At 38.3% G+C, this 18849-nt stretch overlaps 1 protein-coding gene across 1 annotated transcript; it reads right to left on the bottom strand.

Annotated features, from left to right (window-relative positions):
- Positions 1–339: 339 nt before the first annotated feature.
- On the bottom strand, positions 340–11066 carry LOC107085541 (glutamate dehydrogenase 1, mitochondrial-like; the record flags this gene model as incomplete). The annotated part of the gene is made up of 6 exons (XM_015375904.1): positions 10520–11066; positions 4835–4915; positions 4605–4660; positions 4392–4455; positions 3396–3490; positions 340–519 (listed from the first exon to the last, which is right to left on the bottom strand). Coding segments are annotated over exons 1-6 (873 nt in total), but the record flags the coding sequence as incomplete, so codon positions are not given.
- Positions 11067–18849: the final 7783 nt, after the last annotated feature.

The following is an 18849-nucleotide window of genomic DNA, read 5'->3' as shown; positions in this document are numbered from 1 at the left end:
GCCATACTGCTACACTTGTGAAAGTAAAATCTGTTGGGCTCTTTTTGGCATCAAGACAATCATTCTTATTGCCAGACAGGACACTGTTAAAAAAAAAAAAAAAAAATAGATTTTTTTAAATGATTTTTATAATTGTGGATGTTTGTCAACTCACTACAAAATGATGCACTACATCGTTATTAGTTCATCACATAGTGTCCCATTTCAATGTATTACGATTTGTAATAAATACGTTTTTTTTTTTCAAAACAGTTCAAATTAAAGTTTCTGTGTTTTAACAGTAGTTGATGTTGCATACAGAAACTCTAAAATAAAATAATAAATCAGAGTACTATGCACCTGGATGATGAAGGTCTTGTCCTGGAAGCCAGGTGTAAGGCCCAGCATGCTCATGTAGGACGCCTCGTTGATGAAGTTCTCAATGCCGTGGAAAACTCCACGTCCGGTGGCCGAGATGCGGCCGTGGATTCCTCCCTGGCTGATGGGTTTTCCTGTCACGCATGCATGAGCATTGATGTCCTGTGAACACATGCAAGGAGGAGTCCATTACATGTTCACATACATGCACAGTGCACACACAGGGGTCACATATCACTGAAGCCCAAGTTATATTTGGTAGAAAGTTCAGTTCGACTTTTCTTGTGTTAAGATGGAGAATGTGGGAATTTTGAAAATGAATGGACTGAACAGCCTGAGGATGACATCAATGGGAGGGTCTGGCTATGACTGCAGTAAAAATGGATGCACTACCTTATGTTTAGAAAGAATAAATCTCACCAAACATCAATACAAAACTACCCACAGCCCTGTACTGTTAGCTATCCCACACAGGAATCTGTCACCTCTCAGAAAGCTCAGTCATCTGGATCAAAGGGCGTCATTTAAAGGACAGACACAGTTCAACAATCCTTTACAAATGATGCATTTGTTAACTGCTGTTAATTAATAGTTAATAGCGAAAACTTTTATTTATCTTGACGTCTTCTGAAGGGCCTTGATTACGAGTATCCTAATAAAAGAAATGTAATAAATTAGTTAGCAGGATTTACAACCCCTCCTACAGAATTAATAAGCCATAACAACAGAATAACCTGTTTTTGGTTTTAAAAGTCCATGTTTTTTAGGATTATGTGCATCTTTATGTCAACCACCTTTAGTAGTGGGCATTTATCATATCGTTTATTTTTATTGTGATAAATTTCCAGTCATAAGCATATTGATTTATCAACTACATGATAAAACTGAATAAAACTGCGTGAATTCATCAAACTCTATTTTTTTCCTTTGTTTCATCATTTTCCCATTGGGTTATTGAAAATGTTGAAGAATATGATTAAATGCGGCTGCTAAGAGATGCTCAATATAACTTGCATGATTTTAAGTATGTGTTTTTTTTCTTCATGAGTATTTGTGATTTTGAGGCTACGACCGAACAAAAAATACACAGTTACCTAAGAAAGACTGAAGGAGTAATGGGTCTTTTTAAACATCACTTTTATCATTATCATCACTAGTGTTGCACTGATACCGATACCAATATTGGACAGGGCCACGATCCTGCACTAAAATGGTGGCATCGGTATCTTGCCAGTACCAACAATTAGGGCACCAATACCATTTTGAGAGCCAATAGTTTATTCAACTATTGTCACCCAGATAGGCAATAAAAAGTTCTACTGGATTCACTTTGTATTAGTCAATTATTTTACATCTAAGAAGTATGCAGATCTCATATCTCGGAGCCAAAAACAAAAAATGGCATCGGTGCAACACTAATCATCACAATAACATCAACTTATAAGATGTTAGGATTTTAGGTGAACATCCCTCTAATTCTCAGACTCTTCTTCATATAATTTTATATGTTATAATTTTGTATAAAAAAAAATCTGCATTTCTAATGCTTTTAAAGCAGACAATCATAATATGCTGGTTAAGACTGGAAAAGTAGGAAGGATCGTTTTATATTCTAGATAAGCCTGGATCTTCCTTGGCAGATATGAACAACTTTAAATGGGAATTTATAAACCTTAAAGAAATAAAATAAAAATTCTGTCTGCGTTTCCAAGGAATGGATCACAAACAATGTTTTTTCAATGACATTCTGTCCAATTGTTTGGATTATAGAGCTTTAGAAAACTTACTATATATATGCCAGAGATGGGGGATCTGGAGTCAACAAGTCATCTCTTTGTCATGTATTTGTTCTACCCAGCCACTGAACCAGGTGAGTCCAATCTGGTTTAATCTGTGCAGATTGGACTCACCTGGTCAGAACAAATACATGACATAGAGATGACTTGATGACTCCAGATCCCCCATCTCTGATATATGCTGATGATGCACAACTTTATGTTGCAGTTTCATGACCACAGTTCATTGCATTCATTTATTTCTTGTGAAATCTATTTAAACTTAAGCACGTATCTAAAAAAACAAACAGTATATATGGTCAAAACATTCAGATGCCAGCTAAGCAGACATACTGCTATTTTATCCCCTATAGCTTTTAAAACAGCACCAATAAAGTATGATTAGTGGCTCTCCATTAGTTTCCACCATATTAATGACTGTGATTTTTGCAAATGTAAATAGTTCAAGACTTTCATGTGGTAGGAGAGAAAGAAAAAAAAAAAAGTGAAGTAAACTGCTGTGAGTCACCCGATTGTCAGTGAACAGAAACAGGTAGGGAGGGGGCAGCACACTGACCCAATGCTCTACAAAGTTAGAATAGACTCCCAGTAATCCAATGCTTTCTTTTGCAGCTCATTAACAAGGGGTTTGTACTGCACCAACGCTGGGATGACTAAAGTTTAAGCATTTTTGTTGTAGAGACAACATCTTCAATCATGCTAGGGTTCTTTTAAATATTTAAGCATGCATTTTTAGGTAAATAAAAGGAGAAGTTATTACTGAAGAGATACGGTCAAAAGTTTGGTTAGCTAAAAGAATCTGGTCTGATCTTCATGGATCTGAAACCATGCAGCCTTTAAGCTTCTGTTCTATGCAGAGACTCCCATTATACACTTCCCAAAACAAGATAACCACAAAAAAACTCCTGGGAGGGTCAAAGAACTCTCTGCTTTGCAAATGCTTTCAAATATATATATGAGAGAAAGGAAGCATTGAAGGGAAATTTGTTTTTCCCCTCATGACTTTGGCTGAAACTGATGAACAAACAACAAAAAGAGACTCGCTTTAATTTCAAAAGCTGCTTTAAGAGAGAAAGGGAGGGGAGTCTTTTAGGTCAGCTGGGAAGGGAGAGGCAGGAAATCAGTGCTCGTGGTTTAAATGTGACTCATTCCTTGTTTTTGGTTCGGCCTATTTTTTTAAAAAAGCGTGCACCACATTTCCATCTAAGAGACAAGATCGGTTATGCCTGTTTGAGAACTCACAGTGTGTGCAATGGTGTTGGCGTAAGTGTCAGCTATCCAGGACATTTCCCTCTCTCCGGTGCTCATGTCTGGAGCTGGGACATCGATGCCAGGCCCTGGAAAACAAAGAGGAAGGAAGAAAGGGAGAGGCAGTTCCATTAAACAGTTAGAGTTATGGTGCAGGAAGGCTCCGACTCAGAGGCAAACATGACTAGTAGAGGAGGAGGAAAGATGGCCTCTTTACTGTACAGTAAATTGAGTGAAAATTATCTCCAAATGAGAGTTAAAACTGGATCTAGGCAATTAACCAACAACACTGAACACACATAAAACCTGCCTGTGACCAGTTAAGGGCGACCCAAACACAAAGCTAAACCAGCTAATTTATGTTTGTGCTGTACATTTAGCAGCTTAGCAATTACAGCTAGCTTCCATCAACTTTCTCCTCCTTTGGTGAGCAAGCAGAAGTTTTCGTTTGCTTTTCTATTAGTCGTTTCATTTTCTGGTTCAATGTTTTTTTTATATATTTTCATTGTTGACCCATTTAATTTACAATGCAAACTGGTATTCAAAAGTTTACCTTGTACATCATACTATTTTATTACATGCAGAACTATGCATTTCAAGCATTTATTACTTCTCGATTCAATGATTATAGATCAAAGTTAATAAAAAAAAAATTTTTTAGGTTTTGACTCAGGGAAGGCCAACATATTTTCAGAGAACACTGTTAACTAGAAAGCCATCCATCAGAAAACCATCGATTGCCTAAAAAAAAAATCTGTGTACGCCACAAAAAGCTAATTCTACTGGTTGTTCACAGTACTGCATACAGGAATTTTAAAGGAAAAGTTAAGTCTAAAAAAGAGGAGGTCCAACCAAGTGAGAAAATATAGTCCATAAAATCTCTTAGAAAACATAAGGGATATACAAATTATCTCAGTAACTGAATAAGCTTTTCGATTAAACTTCAAAGAAACTGAGCCCAAACAAACTATCCTAACCAGACAGACTTACCAATGAAACCCTTCTTGGCGAGTTCAATGGTGAACCTCCTGGTTATCTTCTCCAGCTCATTATCCTGCAAAAAATATTAAATTTTCCTTATGAACTAAATCCTGGAGTGCAGCGGCACATAAAAAGTAGTAAAACTTTAAATGTATGATTCTTAAACATGCATTTATTTTCCACATCTGAGGAAAGGGAAGGGAAAAGTATAAGAAGTCTTACAGAGTAGTTCCTGGTGTTGATCTTTACTCCAGCTTTAGCACCCCCAAATGGCACATCTGTGGAAAGTATGGTGCAGAATTACATTATTTACAGTTAAAAAACAGAGCAAGCAAGTTTTATTATTGGGTAGCATAATTAGGATGTAAACATGTATATAAGCAGTAATGAAAAAGTGCAAATGTAGCTCTTTGATGTAGATTTCAAAATACAAAAAAAAAAAAAAAACTAACCAACAACAGCACATTTGTAGGTCATCAAAGAGGCCAAGGCTTTCACCTCATCCACAGACACATCGGTGCTGTAACGGATACCTGAGGAAGAAGCACCAACAGGGAAGCAATTAACAAAAATACTCCAAAGAGACAAACAGACACCGCAAACATATGGCGAATAAACAGGCATCCCAGTCTGTGTGGGACTGTACAGTGTTTTTCACTTCTGTCTCAATGTCCAACATTTGATTAGGACCAATTATTAAGAATAAATACTATTAAGCAGCTTTTTCTAAGATTTAAATGAATCAAAGTCACAGCCACAGAGCTGTGTCAGTGGATTGTGAGATAACCTGATATGTTAAAGCTCTAAAACGTTTGTTTTCCACATACTGTCTGCTGTAAATGCAGCACAGCGCCAGAAAAAAAGAGCAAACAGATTAGATAGGAGGGTAAAACAAAGGACACTGTACTCATGATTACTCAACACCACATTAAGGGGTCGAAAATCACTCCACACTCAGGTGCCCATCGCTGAATTCATGTGTGCTTTGCTGCACGGGTGGAAACTGAGTGAACCAATCACAGGCCTCCGTTCTGAACCCATCCCTCAACTTGCACTCATCGCTTCCTGTTGTCTGGCGTTTACTACAGTCGCTACAGTAACATATGCCCTGCAGTGAGATCATAAACCAGGCTATGCGTTTTAAACCGCTCCGTCTTACTGGCACATAGCCTGTGTGAGTGTAATTTAAGAGCAATTATAAAAATAGGACATCCAGAGCAAGAGCTCTGAGAGAAACCTGAGGGTGACGTCGCATTTTTCCATCTGCAAATTCAGCAGCAAGCAAATCTAAGCTTATAGTAATGCCTTCTTTGTTGGTTTCTGCAGAATAACCTTTAAATCCTGGACTAACATTATTAGAATAGATTTAAATAAAAAGGTCACAGGAAAGAAACATAAAACAAAGCTCCATCTCTGAGAACGCAGCAGCTGAGCCTTTCCCTTTTTCTTCCTTTCCATTCATCCAAAGATCAGCCGAGTTGACTCAGGCCAGAGCATACTGATCAAATTAAATGGGGGGGGAAACATGGCCATCTATCCATCCCCCACCCACACATCCAGCCAAGCAAATCTACAACACTTTGCTCTAACAAAGGACAGAATCTGGCTGTAAAATCTGGCTATAATTGGGCTGTTATCATCCCTTCCAGCAGCTGGTAAACATCCCTGCTCGGAACAAATAGGAAATTATAGTTTTTAGCATTTTTCTTTGAAGTAATCTCTTGCTGCACAATTATTACATGCCATTTTTCAGCTTATCCTACCCAGCTGCACATTTCATTTAATATACTATGTAGTATTTTCTTCTAAAAATAATCTCATTTTAAAAATTGAAGCTTCTTTACCAATCAGACCTTTGATATTATACATATTTCTATACGGTCCAGCTAGTTAATAAGCTTTTCCATCATTGCAATTACCGCTACTTCATTATCACCATTAAAACATCCTTGCACCAAAACCATATTCTTATATCTGCTATAAAGTTTGACTGTTGTAAAGATTTTATTCTCCCTCTGAGCAATAACAAAGGAAGATCTGATCTAATCTTGGGTTCAGTCAACTTACTTGTTAAACCATTGTGCCATAATTAAACTAAATTACAGTTTATAGGATTTTTTTTTTTGGAGGCATCGATTCTATTTATTAAACCACTGCTGAAGGGCTGTAGGCCTTTCATTAGAAAGATATTTTAATGCCGGCTAACAGCTTTAGGTGCATCTCTGATTTTACTTCTCAGTGCTCTCAGATATATAAATAATAAGAAAAAGGGGGGTAAATCTTCCACATGATGTCTTTAATTAAACGGACATCCTCATTTTTTGGATCTCATCCTTTATCTAGCAACTGCATAAATGAAGCAGGAGTTGTTGTTTTTTTTTCCCCCCGTTTTGCAACATTTATAAACAAAACCTGATATTTCAGGATTTACCTGCTGATGGAGCTGAAATCAGCAGACCCTGACCTTTGGTGCATTGCTAGCTGAAGGACAAGAGATGCACCAGATCGTCCCACACATTTACTCCATCTTTATGCAGCCAATGAAAATCATTCATACCCCTACCCACCCATCCTGCATGTAAATGTCCGGTTTGACGTCTATTAGTCATTTTGGATCTTAAAGGGGAGGATGAGTGCGCACACACAGTGACACCTGCACTTTGTAGTTTGATCTGACCTTAGCCAAGGGTCTACACATTGGATCAATCATTAAACGGCACGAAAGATAACAGCTGTTGCTTATGTTCTTATCATCAACTAATTTGGTTTAAAATCAACACAACAGCTACACCATCCCAATTTGAATAATGGGAAACCAGAAACAAAATATTGCACATCTGAAATGTCAAAAAAGAAAAAAAAAAAAAACAATAGAATTTTTTTTTCTCTAACTCAAAGTAAGATCTGATGGATTTCTATATAAACTGTTGGAAGTTTGATTCCAGGAACAGCAAGTGATAAAGTGACTCCCAACACCTCAGTTTAAGGTCAGTTTATAAATCTTATAGAGGAACTATCACAGCGTTATGAATGATTTCAAATCTCTGGTTCGTGTTCGACTTTGATATCAGTTTTAAACTAGTTAAAATATGAGCAAATATAAGAACAACCCTGAAACAATTTTTTTTTTTACCATTCATGAGGTAGATGCCTGTAGGACACCAGTAACTATTAAACACAGACTTACTTTTACCTTTAAAAGACTTTTCAAATAAGCAATTAGGTTTTTATAAAATGTTGTTTTTCATGTTCATGTTGTTCTTTATGAGAACAAAGAGAAATCAGAGCATTTTCAGCATTCCAGTAATCGGTTGAAAGTCTTGATCTCTGATAGTTTGAATAAACTCCAAAAAACATTTGTTGCCTTGCTTATTTTACGGCGGCAGATAGAGATTGTTTAGTAATCAATTAATCTATTGAAAACTTTTATCAAAATTCCCTACTAAAAATCTTTTAAAATAAAAAAATATTCTGTTTAATTTAATATTTAATTTGCAATTCAGATGATTCACTTTGTATTTTCCCCACAAAGAGGACGTGTTTTACTTTGCCACCACGTGTCTCTTCAGCCAGATGTCATTTTCATGATACGATCCATTTTTCAATCCAATCAGACGCCAAATCAGCCTGTGTGTATCTCAGCCTTTAGTAATAACTTCCTCACCGACCATCGTTCCCGTTAACTCTCCTGTAATACATGCAGCTTTCCCATCATCTACTCAAGCTCTTCTCACTCTTTCAGGGGAGCACTGTATGGACCACGAAAAAGCTTAAAAACGTTTCATTTAACAGAGATAATCACATATCTTTAGACTCTTCAAGCTTCATTTTTAAAGACCTCATTGATACTAAAGTGTCCAACTGTCTATAGTGCTTTCAATATTTTATTCTATATCTTTATTACTCTGTGAGAACAGATTAAAGAACAGCTTAAACTTTGGGAAAATGGTTTGACCTACCTCTGCAGCTGTTAGCTTACCATGTATGTATGCACATAAGGGGTTATATTATGCAAAAAACAACTTTAGCAATCTAAGGACCCCATCTGCTCATGACAGGTATTCATTATACAAACAGACTTCTTTTATGCAACTTTTTTAAATTTCTACAATGGGACACAGACTCACAGAGAGTTAATTATTCATAAAGACCACCCATTACTACTCAGTCATCTAGAGGAGCAAATGGCAATAGTTACTTACCATGTGGCATTAATGATTGAGTAGCAATCTAAAGTTTAGATGCTAATGCTCTCTCTATAGACAAACTCTCCACTGTGTATTATGCACATTTGATTTTCCCCGAATATGTCTACAGACAGGAGAGGTTTGAAGAGTTTACACACCTTTTCGTCCACTTCTCAGCACTGAACCATGAACACTAAAGGGCTGACAAACAGAAAGGTGTCTCCCTTTCTACAAAGAGGGCCCCCCCTTCCTCTAATACTGCTAATAAATAGGAGTGCCTATTCAAACACACCTCCTCCCTTCTTTACACACATGTGCCCGATTTGTTTCCATTCACGTCCCTCATTTATTCAAATATTCCAGCTCAAATCCAAACACATTTGTAAGTTAAAATATATACAAAGCAGCCACTTTAATTATTAGAGCTACTACAATGAGTCATGTGGAGAATCCCATCTTTAAATTTGACAAAAGAAGCATTTACATATATAAAACCATAAGCAGGTACTATAGTAAACAAATATATTGAATAAAGTGGTATGTATGCAGTAAACAAACATAAGATTAACACCTTATATTTAGTAAGGCTTATCATTGCTTTTTGTGTATAATATAACTCTTACTTTTATTAAAGCATAGCAATACAATAGAATTTTATTGGCTGGCCATTTATTCCTGTATCAAGCCTGTATGAAAGCGTACCACTGTAGTTTCCACACATGACAGCGTTTTTGCAACTAGAAAGTAAATTCCAAACAACCTATCTTAAAAGGAAAGATGCTTAGATGCCTTCTTTAAGCCAGCTGACCAGCAGTGTAGCATTATTTCATGCTCCATACAGCAGGAAAAGAACTTAAGTCAGACTGAAATTTCAATGAAACACTTTTTTTTAGTAATCAGTAGTAGTAACTGTCCACAAGCTTACATTAAACTTTCAAAATGCTCTGTCTGACTGACTTATGTGGGGAAAGATATTAGCATTTCACTACATTCTTGAAAACTCCTGTTCAGAGAAAAGTATTCAAAAGAGGTGTTTGATGCTGTGATCATGCTGCATCTTATTTTGAATGTGTGGAAGTCATTTTAAAAAAGGAGGCATATATTATACATGGGGCATGGAAAGAACTTTGTAACCAAACGCTCAAAGGATTATTTTGTTAATGATGATTAAAAAAAAGCATGCTTCCACCATTGTTCCTGCAGCTCCTACTTTCACTGCTGGATTTATCACAGCAGTGTTAATTGTGCAGCTTCCTTAGAAACAGCTTAATATGTGGAAATCTTCAGATCATCATTGATACAAACCAAAACAACCAGATTCAGCCGGTCTATTCAGAAACTTCTCAGACCCATTATAGATTAACAAATTTAGCCAGAAAATATGCACAAAGGACCACCAGAAGTCAATTATTCCCACCACTGTTAAAACTCCAAACATTTAATGCATCATAAATTAGGGAAATAATAGTAGACATTATGTCAATTTCATTGATCTAAAGTCAGTTTGGGGTACATCCTTTATGTGTCACATTAAAAAAAGCTCTAATCATCTATATGTCAAAGCCTACTTATATGATCTTGGTATTATTTTTAGAATATTTCCATTTTCTCTCAAATGAAACATTAAACTCTTTTGGAAACTTTTCCTAACATGTTTATAATGAGAGTAAAGTTCAGCCTGGGTGACATAGCCTATTGCAGCTACAGGTAAACAGGAAGGTCACTGCAAACTGTTACACTAAACAGCAAAAAATGCTGATTATTATAAAGAAGTAATGTGTTTTTTTATTTAAACTTAAGAGGAATAAAATTTATTAAGTTGGAGGAAACTGTTAAGCTCTGTTTGGACACCTGCTGCAGTGCCTGGAAGTTTGTTTAGGAAGCTAACCCTGCTAACTGAAGCTACATGCTAAAGCTAACTGTGAGCAGAGCAGAGGGATCGCTTCTCACCCCCTTTGCATGGTGTCCTGTGCTGGCTGTGCTGGGCGCGGTACCCCTCCACCACCTCCCACTCTCCGTTATCCCTCTTGATTGGAAAAGACACGCTCAGGACGTGATTGCACGGCTTGATGATGCGCAGGATGCCGCGGACCCGGTGTCTTTTCTGCTCGGAGCTCTCCCTGGTCTTCAGGTCCTCCACCAGCTTGTCCTCCACGATAGCAGCACCGCGGTCGAAAAAGCCCTCTACCATCTTAAAGAAGTTGGGGTCGTCGGGCTGCTCGGCCGCGTCGGCATAGCGGCGAACCCGCATCAGGGAGGAGGAAGCCGGGAGAGCGGAATCGACGCATCCCGAGGCCAGGGCACTTCCCGCAGAGCGGCTCAACAGCTCCCCGAAATACCGATACATGACGGAAACAAGCTAACTGAGGAAATTAGACTATTATAGAGTTAAACTGAACAACCAGGAGGATGGAGGTGACGAAGGAAAGGGTGGTGGAATGAAAGACACAGGAGCTCCGCACCGTGTCCCTTCCTCTGGCCAAGTGGGAAATAGCATGCTGTGAGAGTTTGCTTTAAAAGGCAGCGCTGGGAGGGCACGGGGGCGCGTCCACTGACAGCGCGCGCTCCCGAGTTTAAATACCACCCACCCACCAAAACAGTCCTACAGGGCAGTCAAGTTTTTTCTTGTTTTTTTTTTTTTTTTGTGTGGAAAAGACGGAGTATCCTACCAAAAACTGTACTTAAGTAATGTACTTGAATGAGTAGAGAAACTCAATAACTCAACTAACAACTCTGTTATCCTTTTTCAAGACCATTATATCTAACTTAATATCAGGGCAAAAATATTCAATTCAGTTTATTTATATAGTGCCAAGTCATCTCAAGGCGCTTTACAGTTAACCAGATCATACAGTCAAATTGATTCAAAGTTTTCTATCTAAGGAAAACCGGTTGATTGCATCGACTCAATGACTCGGTATCCCTCACACTAAGCATGCTTGTAGCGACAGTGGAAAGGGAAAACTCCCTTTTAACAGGAAGAAACCTCCAGCAGAACCAGGCTCAGTGTGAGCGGCCATCTGCCGAGGCCGACTGGGGTTCAAGGAGATAATATTCATTACTTTGGTTGTCTCATTTTAGGCTACATTCATACTGCAGCCTGAAGTGACCAAAATCCAATGTTTTTGCCCATATGCCACCTGAATCTGATCTTTTCATGGCTGTCTGAACAACACAGATCCGATATTTTTCCAATCCAACCCATGCCACTTGTGTATGTGGTCCTAAATCCGATACGAATCTGATCTTTTCAAATGCGACCTGTGTCTGAACGGCCAGGTCGGAACGTCATTAATACCCGACAAAGGTCACTACTATGCATCTTGCTACGCAGAAGCGGCAAGAAAAATAACAACCATGGCAGATGATGATGCGGAGAGCAGTATTTATATTTAACCATATTGAAAATATTGTGTTTTTATGGTTGGAAAAGGCTGCTATATGCGCGCCAGCAATAACATCCATGTTTACTTCCAGAAAAAAAGAGCATGCTGGCCTGTGACGTCATTGCGTCCTCTACTGCACATGCGGGACAATTAGTTGTATTACTGCAGTTTACACAGGAGATCAAAAACAAGTCGCATATATTTGGAAATGTGAACGGCAATGCAAAAAAATCGGATTTCACAAAAAAATTAGAATTGAGCATCAAGGCCTGCAGTGTGAACGTAGCCTTATTTACCTGCTCAAATTATGGGCGCACACACTTATTATAATAAATTCTTACTGTTTTAGATCTGTTTTTTTTATTTAGTGTAATACTAAATACAAATCTTGTGATTATATGCACTGACGGAAAGGACCCCAACTCATACGTCCCTTGGAGCAGTTTTAATATTTTCCCTTTAAGATGAACATTTAGTTACAGTCAGCTTTAAGCTCTAGCTGTATTAAGATAGGATCATGGTTTTTATCTTTTACATCAGGAGTCTGCAACCTTGGCTCTGTTATTTATTTAGCCCTTTTTTGTGTGTGTTTGTTATTCTTTGGTTCTGTTTGTTATTCTTTGTGGTGTTTAGAGCCATGTTTATTAAACAACTAACATTTATACACATTAGCAAATTAAGCAAATACCACAAATATTCAAATCACGCTACTCAAAACCTCAAGGATTTGAAACTAATACAGCAAGTAACCTGTGTAAGAGCAGTGCTCCAGCTCCAGTGTAAAGATACGCTACATACTTGTTCTGTGAATTGTAACATGAGCTCAGCAGACAGAAAATAACACTAGAACAAGGAAGCGTGTGTAAAAAAGTCTAGTTGTGTCTCTGTGCCTGTGCATGTTTGGTTTAAAGAAGCGTTTACTGTCCTCAGGGATTTCTGTAGAATTGCCAAAAGCTATATTAAAGTAAGAATAGCATTACCTCAATAAAGATATTACTTAAGTAAATATGGGAGTAAAAAAGTATGATACAATGAAAAAATGCCTAAAACCTTCTATTATATCTGAAAATATATTGAACACAAAAAAGAAAAAAAAATTGCTTTTCTAATTTACCGGTACAGTACTGTATATTTGGAAGCTGAAAATTAGTCCCTTTGGGAATTTTTGTATTTTATATTGTGTTTTCCAATTATATACCATATCTGCACTATAGTGTGCTTCACTTGCTAAACATACCATGCCAACAAGCTCACATTCACCCCTCTAAATTAGATATTGTATAAATAAACCAAAATATCTGATCAGCAAAGTTTATTAATAAATATGTAGATACTGATAAAATACTTCCTTCAATAGGTAGATAACACTGATACGTATTTTGTGAGCAGAAGCTTTCTGTTACAATCTGTACTCTTGCTTGGTCATTCATTAGCTTACTTAAAGTAACAACAGGGTAACAGTTTTGTACTTTGTGGTTTGATCAAAGGGTCTATGGGAGGCCTGCTGTCATCAGCACTTCCTCCATCTGCTGGGTGAATGACACAGCTAGATAGGATCTGCAGAGAAGCTCCGGATCTCGTCATTCATTAACTTTCTCCTTAGTACCAATCATTACTGAAGGAGCTATACTGGTGTGTGTTCTTTGTGATGGTACAGTAGGATGCCAGTTTTTATTTATTTATTTATTTTTTCCTACTTGCTTTGATTCTGTTTTATTTTCCTATATTTTAATCATGTAAAGCAATTTGCATTGTCTTTGTACTGAATTGTGCTTTACAAATAAATTTGCCTTGCCTTGCCTTGCCTTCTGAAAGTAAAGTTCATGAAAAAAAAATCAACCTCAGCCCCACTGACTAGAGGTTTGTTTGTTTGTCCAACTCATTCTGGGGGATTCCAAGGCATCTTCAGGCTACGGGAAGTTTAAAGGCTGTTCTTTTCATGTCTTTAACATTTTTGAATTAAGTCCAGAGGAGCCATTTGTAGTGGGTCTTCAGAGACACATGTAGCTTCAGAGCCACATGTTGCAGACCACTGATCTTACCTGATAACCCATGCACATTAATCAGAGGCAACCACGAGGCTCAAACTAACTTGAGGAGCAGCAGAGCTCAGGCCAGGTCTATTAGTAGTGCAATCAATAAATCTTTCTTTAGAGAAATCTCAAAATCTGATGATCTGGCAGATATGGCCGACATGTGCTTAAATGTTAAGTGTGAGTTTGTGATATGATCAGGAATGCCGACAAGTAGTGAGCTTCAACATGTAGATGACGATTGACGAAGCTGAAAAAGCTGGCAAATTGATTGCGGGCTATGAGAAGGCAGACAGGCTGGTGGCAGGCTGGTGGCAGCCTGGAGCAGGGGCGTAGTTAGATAATGGCCCGGGGCTGGCTTACTTGCAGGGCCACTACGTACACTTACTTGCCACCCCTGTGGCTACCCCTACACCCCCTGATTAGTTGTTACGGGAGTGGGAACAAGTGTAAGGGAAAAGCAGTCCCCCTTTAAAACAGATGGTGGCAGCATTAGTACTCTCAAGTGGAATGTCCTAACTAATTTGACATTTTAATCATTAGTGAGAACCAAAATACAGTAGGCTACAGAATTTTTTCACATCAATATACTAACATTAAGTATGACAAATATAGAATTCAATCTCTTTTCAGAACAATTTTTTGTGGGTGTTTTATAGGGAAGAAGGCAAATGTATATGTTTTTGTAAATCATCTCAAAGTCTCATACCTAATTAGAGATAAAAAAAAAACACAAATTGTCTTTAATGTATATTTACACACACCAGCCCTATTATTAGGAATATCTGTCTAGCTGCTCTTTAACGCAAATTTCTAACCAGCCAATCACATGGCAGCAACTCAATGCGTTCAGGCAATCAAACCAAACAGTTAGTGGTGCCAGATGTGCTGGGTTGAGTATTTCGATAACTGCTGATCTACTGGGATTTCCACACACAGCCATCTCTAGGGTTTACAGACTGAAAAAAGAGAAAATATGCAGTGATCAGCAGTTCTTCAGAGGTTCAAGCTGATGGTAGGGTCAGAATTTGGCCTCAACAACATGAAAGCATGTGTCAAACCTGCTTTGTATCAATGGTTCAGGCCGTTGGCTTAATGGTGTTGGGGATATTTTCTTAGCACAGTTTGGGGCCTTTAGTAATATTTGAGCATCTTGTCAACATCACAGCCTACCTGAGTATTGTTGCTGAGCATGTCCATCCCTTTATGACCAGAATGCATCCATCCTTTAATGGCTATTTCCAGCAGGATAGCGCATTATGTCATAAAGCCTGAATATCTCTGATTGTTTTCTTGAACATAACAATGGGTTCATTGTACTTAAATGGCCTCCAGAGTGACCAGGTCTTGATCCAATAGATACACCTTTGAGATGTGGTGGAACGCAGGAATCGCATTATGGAAATGCAGCCAACAACTCTGCATGCTATCATATCAATAATTCCCCATGTTTTTGAAGAATGTGCTTAGTACCTTATAGAAACTATGCCCTGAAGTATTAAGGCAGTTCTGAAGGCAACAGGGACTCCAACCTGGTACTAGGTAGGTGTACCTAATAAAGTGGCCATGAATTTATATTAATATTATGCAGAACCATAATCTAGTTTCTGTAAAGTGGATCATTTCCGGAAAATGTAGGTAAGAAATGCCCAAGTTATATTTGAGTAACTGCATGTATGCAAGTCCATCCTTCCTGCTCTTCAGCCATAGTGGTATGGAACTCCCAAATACTTATTTTGACTTATTTCTTTCTTCTGAGGCCTTCATTGCCTTCCCATAAACTTTGGAGATAGTTTTCTTCTTGTGACTCTCAGACATTTCCAAAGTATAGAGTGATACCAGTAGAGCTACGCCAAAAGGTAACTGGATACATTAACTCTAGGTTGCAAGAGCAAATGCATTGGCATTAGGTGAGCACATCACAAAAACTGGCGTGTGTGACAAACGATGATGCCTTCAGAACTTAAAGCCAAGAGATTGTCTTCTATACCTTTAAATAGGACAGCATTTATATGTTTTTAGCAAGGGTTTTAGAAAAATCTAGTCTGTCTTCAATGATATATTTGGAATATATGAATAATGTGCTTATCAAATTTCCTGTTGGTACAGCATGATTAGTGTAAGTTGACCCTGAAAAATGTCCTTCTGCCTAAAGTTTTTTGGCCATCCTATTGAGGGCAGGGTGAGCACAAGAACACAGGAAGGCAAACGGTGCATACTGACTCTGGAGATATCCTCCTACGGGCAAGGAAGAGACAATCTGGTGAAGACTGGCAGAGTGGTAGGGCTTGCTTTCCTCTGTTTTTTGGGCTGGGTTTGGTAAGCCTCTATGGGGAGCATTTCTTTAAAAGAACATTATGTTTTGTTTGCAGTTTTTAAGAAACACACATGTGGAAGATTCCTTTGATGCCAATAAAGACTAATGTTTTGGCTTATGTACAAATCGCTGATGGAAAACAAACCCTATCACCTTGAAAAAAAACACAGTAAAACATGGTGATGGCAGCATCATGTTGTAATGCTATATGTTTGAAGGGGTAGGAGAGTATGGTAATCCTGGAAAAAAAGTTATTGGATTTCGCAGTAGATGTTAACCTGCGAAATACACAACCAGAGCAATGGCGGTTAAATAGGATATCAATTATCTTGTCCATCTGGCATTACTGATAACTGGGAGGAGCTTTATTTTCCAACAGAGTTCCCTATGTGGGCAAAAGACAGCAGTTGATGCTCTATGGCATTTTTAGAGACAATACAGGACAGGTCTTTCCAGTAGAGCTAAATAGTCATTGAGGTTCTCATGTGGCAATTAAGAACCATAGACATCTCTATTGTATGTCTGAATCCTAACAAATCTACTGTATATATTTTAGAAAATTGCCAATAGAGCATTGCAATCTGTCCAGGTCTGCCTTTAATTCTCTGAGTAACTGGATAAAAACATGGGTTACAACATGGGTTAGTGATAGACAACCACTTAATTTGCTGCTTTATTTTCAACAAATGGAGAGGCAGTGCATTCATATTCCTGAACACAGAGTCATTTATGCATATTGAACAAAAAAAAAATAAATTCTGTGCGTAAGTTGTGTGCTGGTCAAATGGCGTTGACTGAGTGCTGAGCTCGTCTGTATGAGGCCCTGACCCGAACCTGCACTGGTGGACTCTGCACATGTGATAAGATTAGGTTCATTTTCTGGGATACAAGTGCAAATATCAATCCATTTAGCTAAACAGCAGGACAAGTGCAAAATTACACAACATCATATGAAAAGCATGAGCTCAAAGGCCCCACTGGGTGTTATTCTACGTGAAGAACAACACAGGTTAGTGGAGATCTGTTTAATGAGAATAAAGAATAAAACTTATCTTTTATGTCAAGTCATAACTCTTTTGTTCATACACAATCGGGTTGTTCATTAAATTAATGCTATGTTGCTTGAGCTTATCTCCCTTCGAAGGGAACATAAACTTTATCAGCTCTAAAAGCTGATATCCTGACTTTAGACTGAGATGAAACAACCTCTCCATTTACCTTATTAAAACCAGAGCAGGGAGAGAAAGTACACAGATTTCATACGTTTATATGTTTGTTCTCTCTGTTCTTTCAAACAGATAAGTAAACATTAATAAAGATAAGGTCAGGTGCAGATTCAGACTGAAAAAAAGCATCCAAAATGACAAAGAGAGGTGGATGCATTCTGCAAAAAGGTTAAACCACCACTAAATGATACAGAGAACAGGGCCTCTGTGCCCTGTACCTGGCCTCTATTTTTTCCAGGGAATGGCTTTCAGTATCCCGGGCAGGGGATGGGGTATTGGAGCTGGGGTTAGTTACTTGAGTAGGGGTGGCGCCTTGCTTCCCTGGCAGAGGGTGGGAAGGGTGGAGAACAGGGTACCTATTGGGGTCAGTAGAGGAGCTGGCTCCCGGGGAGACCCCATTGCCCAGTTCGTTGATCCTCATCTCCGATGCTTCCCCACACCTGCTCTACCACACTAGCACACATATCACGAGAAGAGATCATCACCAGGGCAGGTTCTCCCATGCTGGGTGGTTTGGTTGGTGATGTCCCAATTTTAATGAACACCCTACTCAGCATTATTTATAACACTTTAAAGTCCTACATATTTAGGGAATCAGGGTGGGCATATCTTGGGCACTGGAGATGGGTAAGCATTTCTGGATTTGCTTCCAATGCTCATGCACATTTTTGGTTGCCAATGAGCCAATGAGAGTGTCCTCTCATTGCCAATGTGTGTCCTCTCATTGCCAATGAGCCAATGAGAGGACACCGTCCTCTCATTGGCTGAAACACTGACAACTCCCACCCAGCCAGAGGGGTGTGATGGGGGGGTCAGTGTAAAACAGGTGATAAGGCAAAGGCCTGCTTAGCTGGATAACATTTCTGTCTAAAGTGGAATAGAAACTGTCTTTCTTTTTGCTAAATAACGACTTTCTTTGCCAGAAAGTGCTCATGTTGGCATTTTTTTCTTTTAGTTTTGATTCCTGAAGCAGTCTCCATGACCACTGCTTCCTCTTGTAATTCACCTTCCCCATCTACTATACTCACTTTCATTTTAGTCACCAGGCCTTGTCATCCACAAACCTGTACAAATCATTATTCTTTTTTGTTATCTCAATGAGAAACTGAGTTTGGAGATTATCTAATTTAAATGTACAGAGACCCGTTCATTTCTATTCACAACAGCTTATTTTAGACATGAAAGAGATGACACCATTATGTCGATTATAAGTTATGTCTACAAAAAAAAAACCAACATTTTTTTATTTCAAAAATGATTACTACTAAAACCAGAATGATTTTGTAATCTTCATAAATATTTACCTGAGTGGTTATTG

Source organism: Cyprinodon variegatus, unplaced genomic scaffold (assembly GCF_000732505.1).
Source record: "Cyprinodon variegatus isolate N-32 unplaced genomic scaffold, C_variegatus-1.0 Scaffold127, whole genome shotgun sequence".
In the NCBI taxonomy this organism is placed as follows: Eukaryota; Metazoa; Chordata; class Actinopteri; order Cyprinodontiformes; family Cyprinodontidae; genus Cyprinodon; species Cyprinodon variegatus.
Note: the sequence above shows the minus strand (reverse complement) of the source record. Positions and strands in the feature narration are given on the sequence as shown.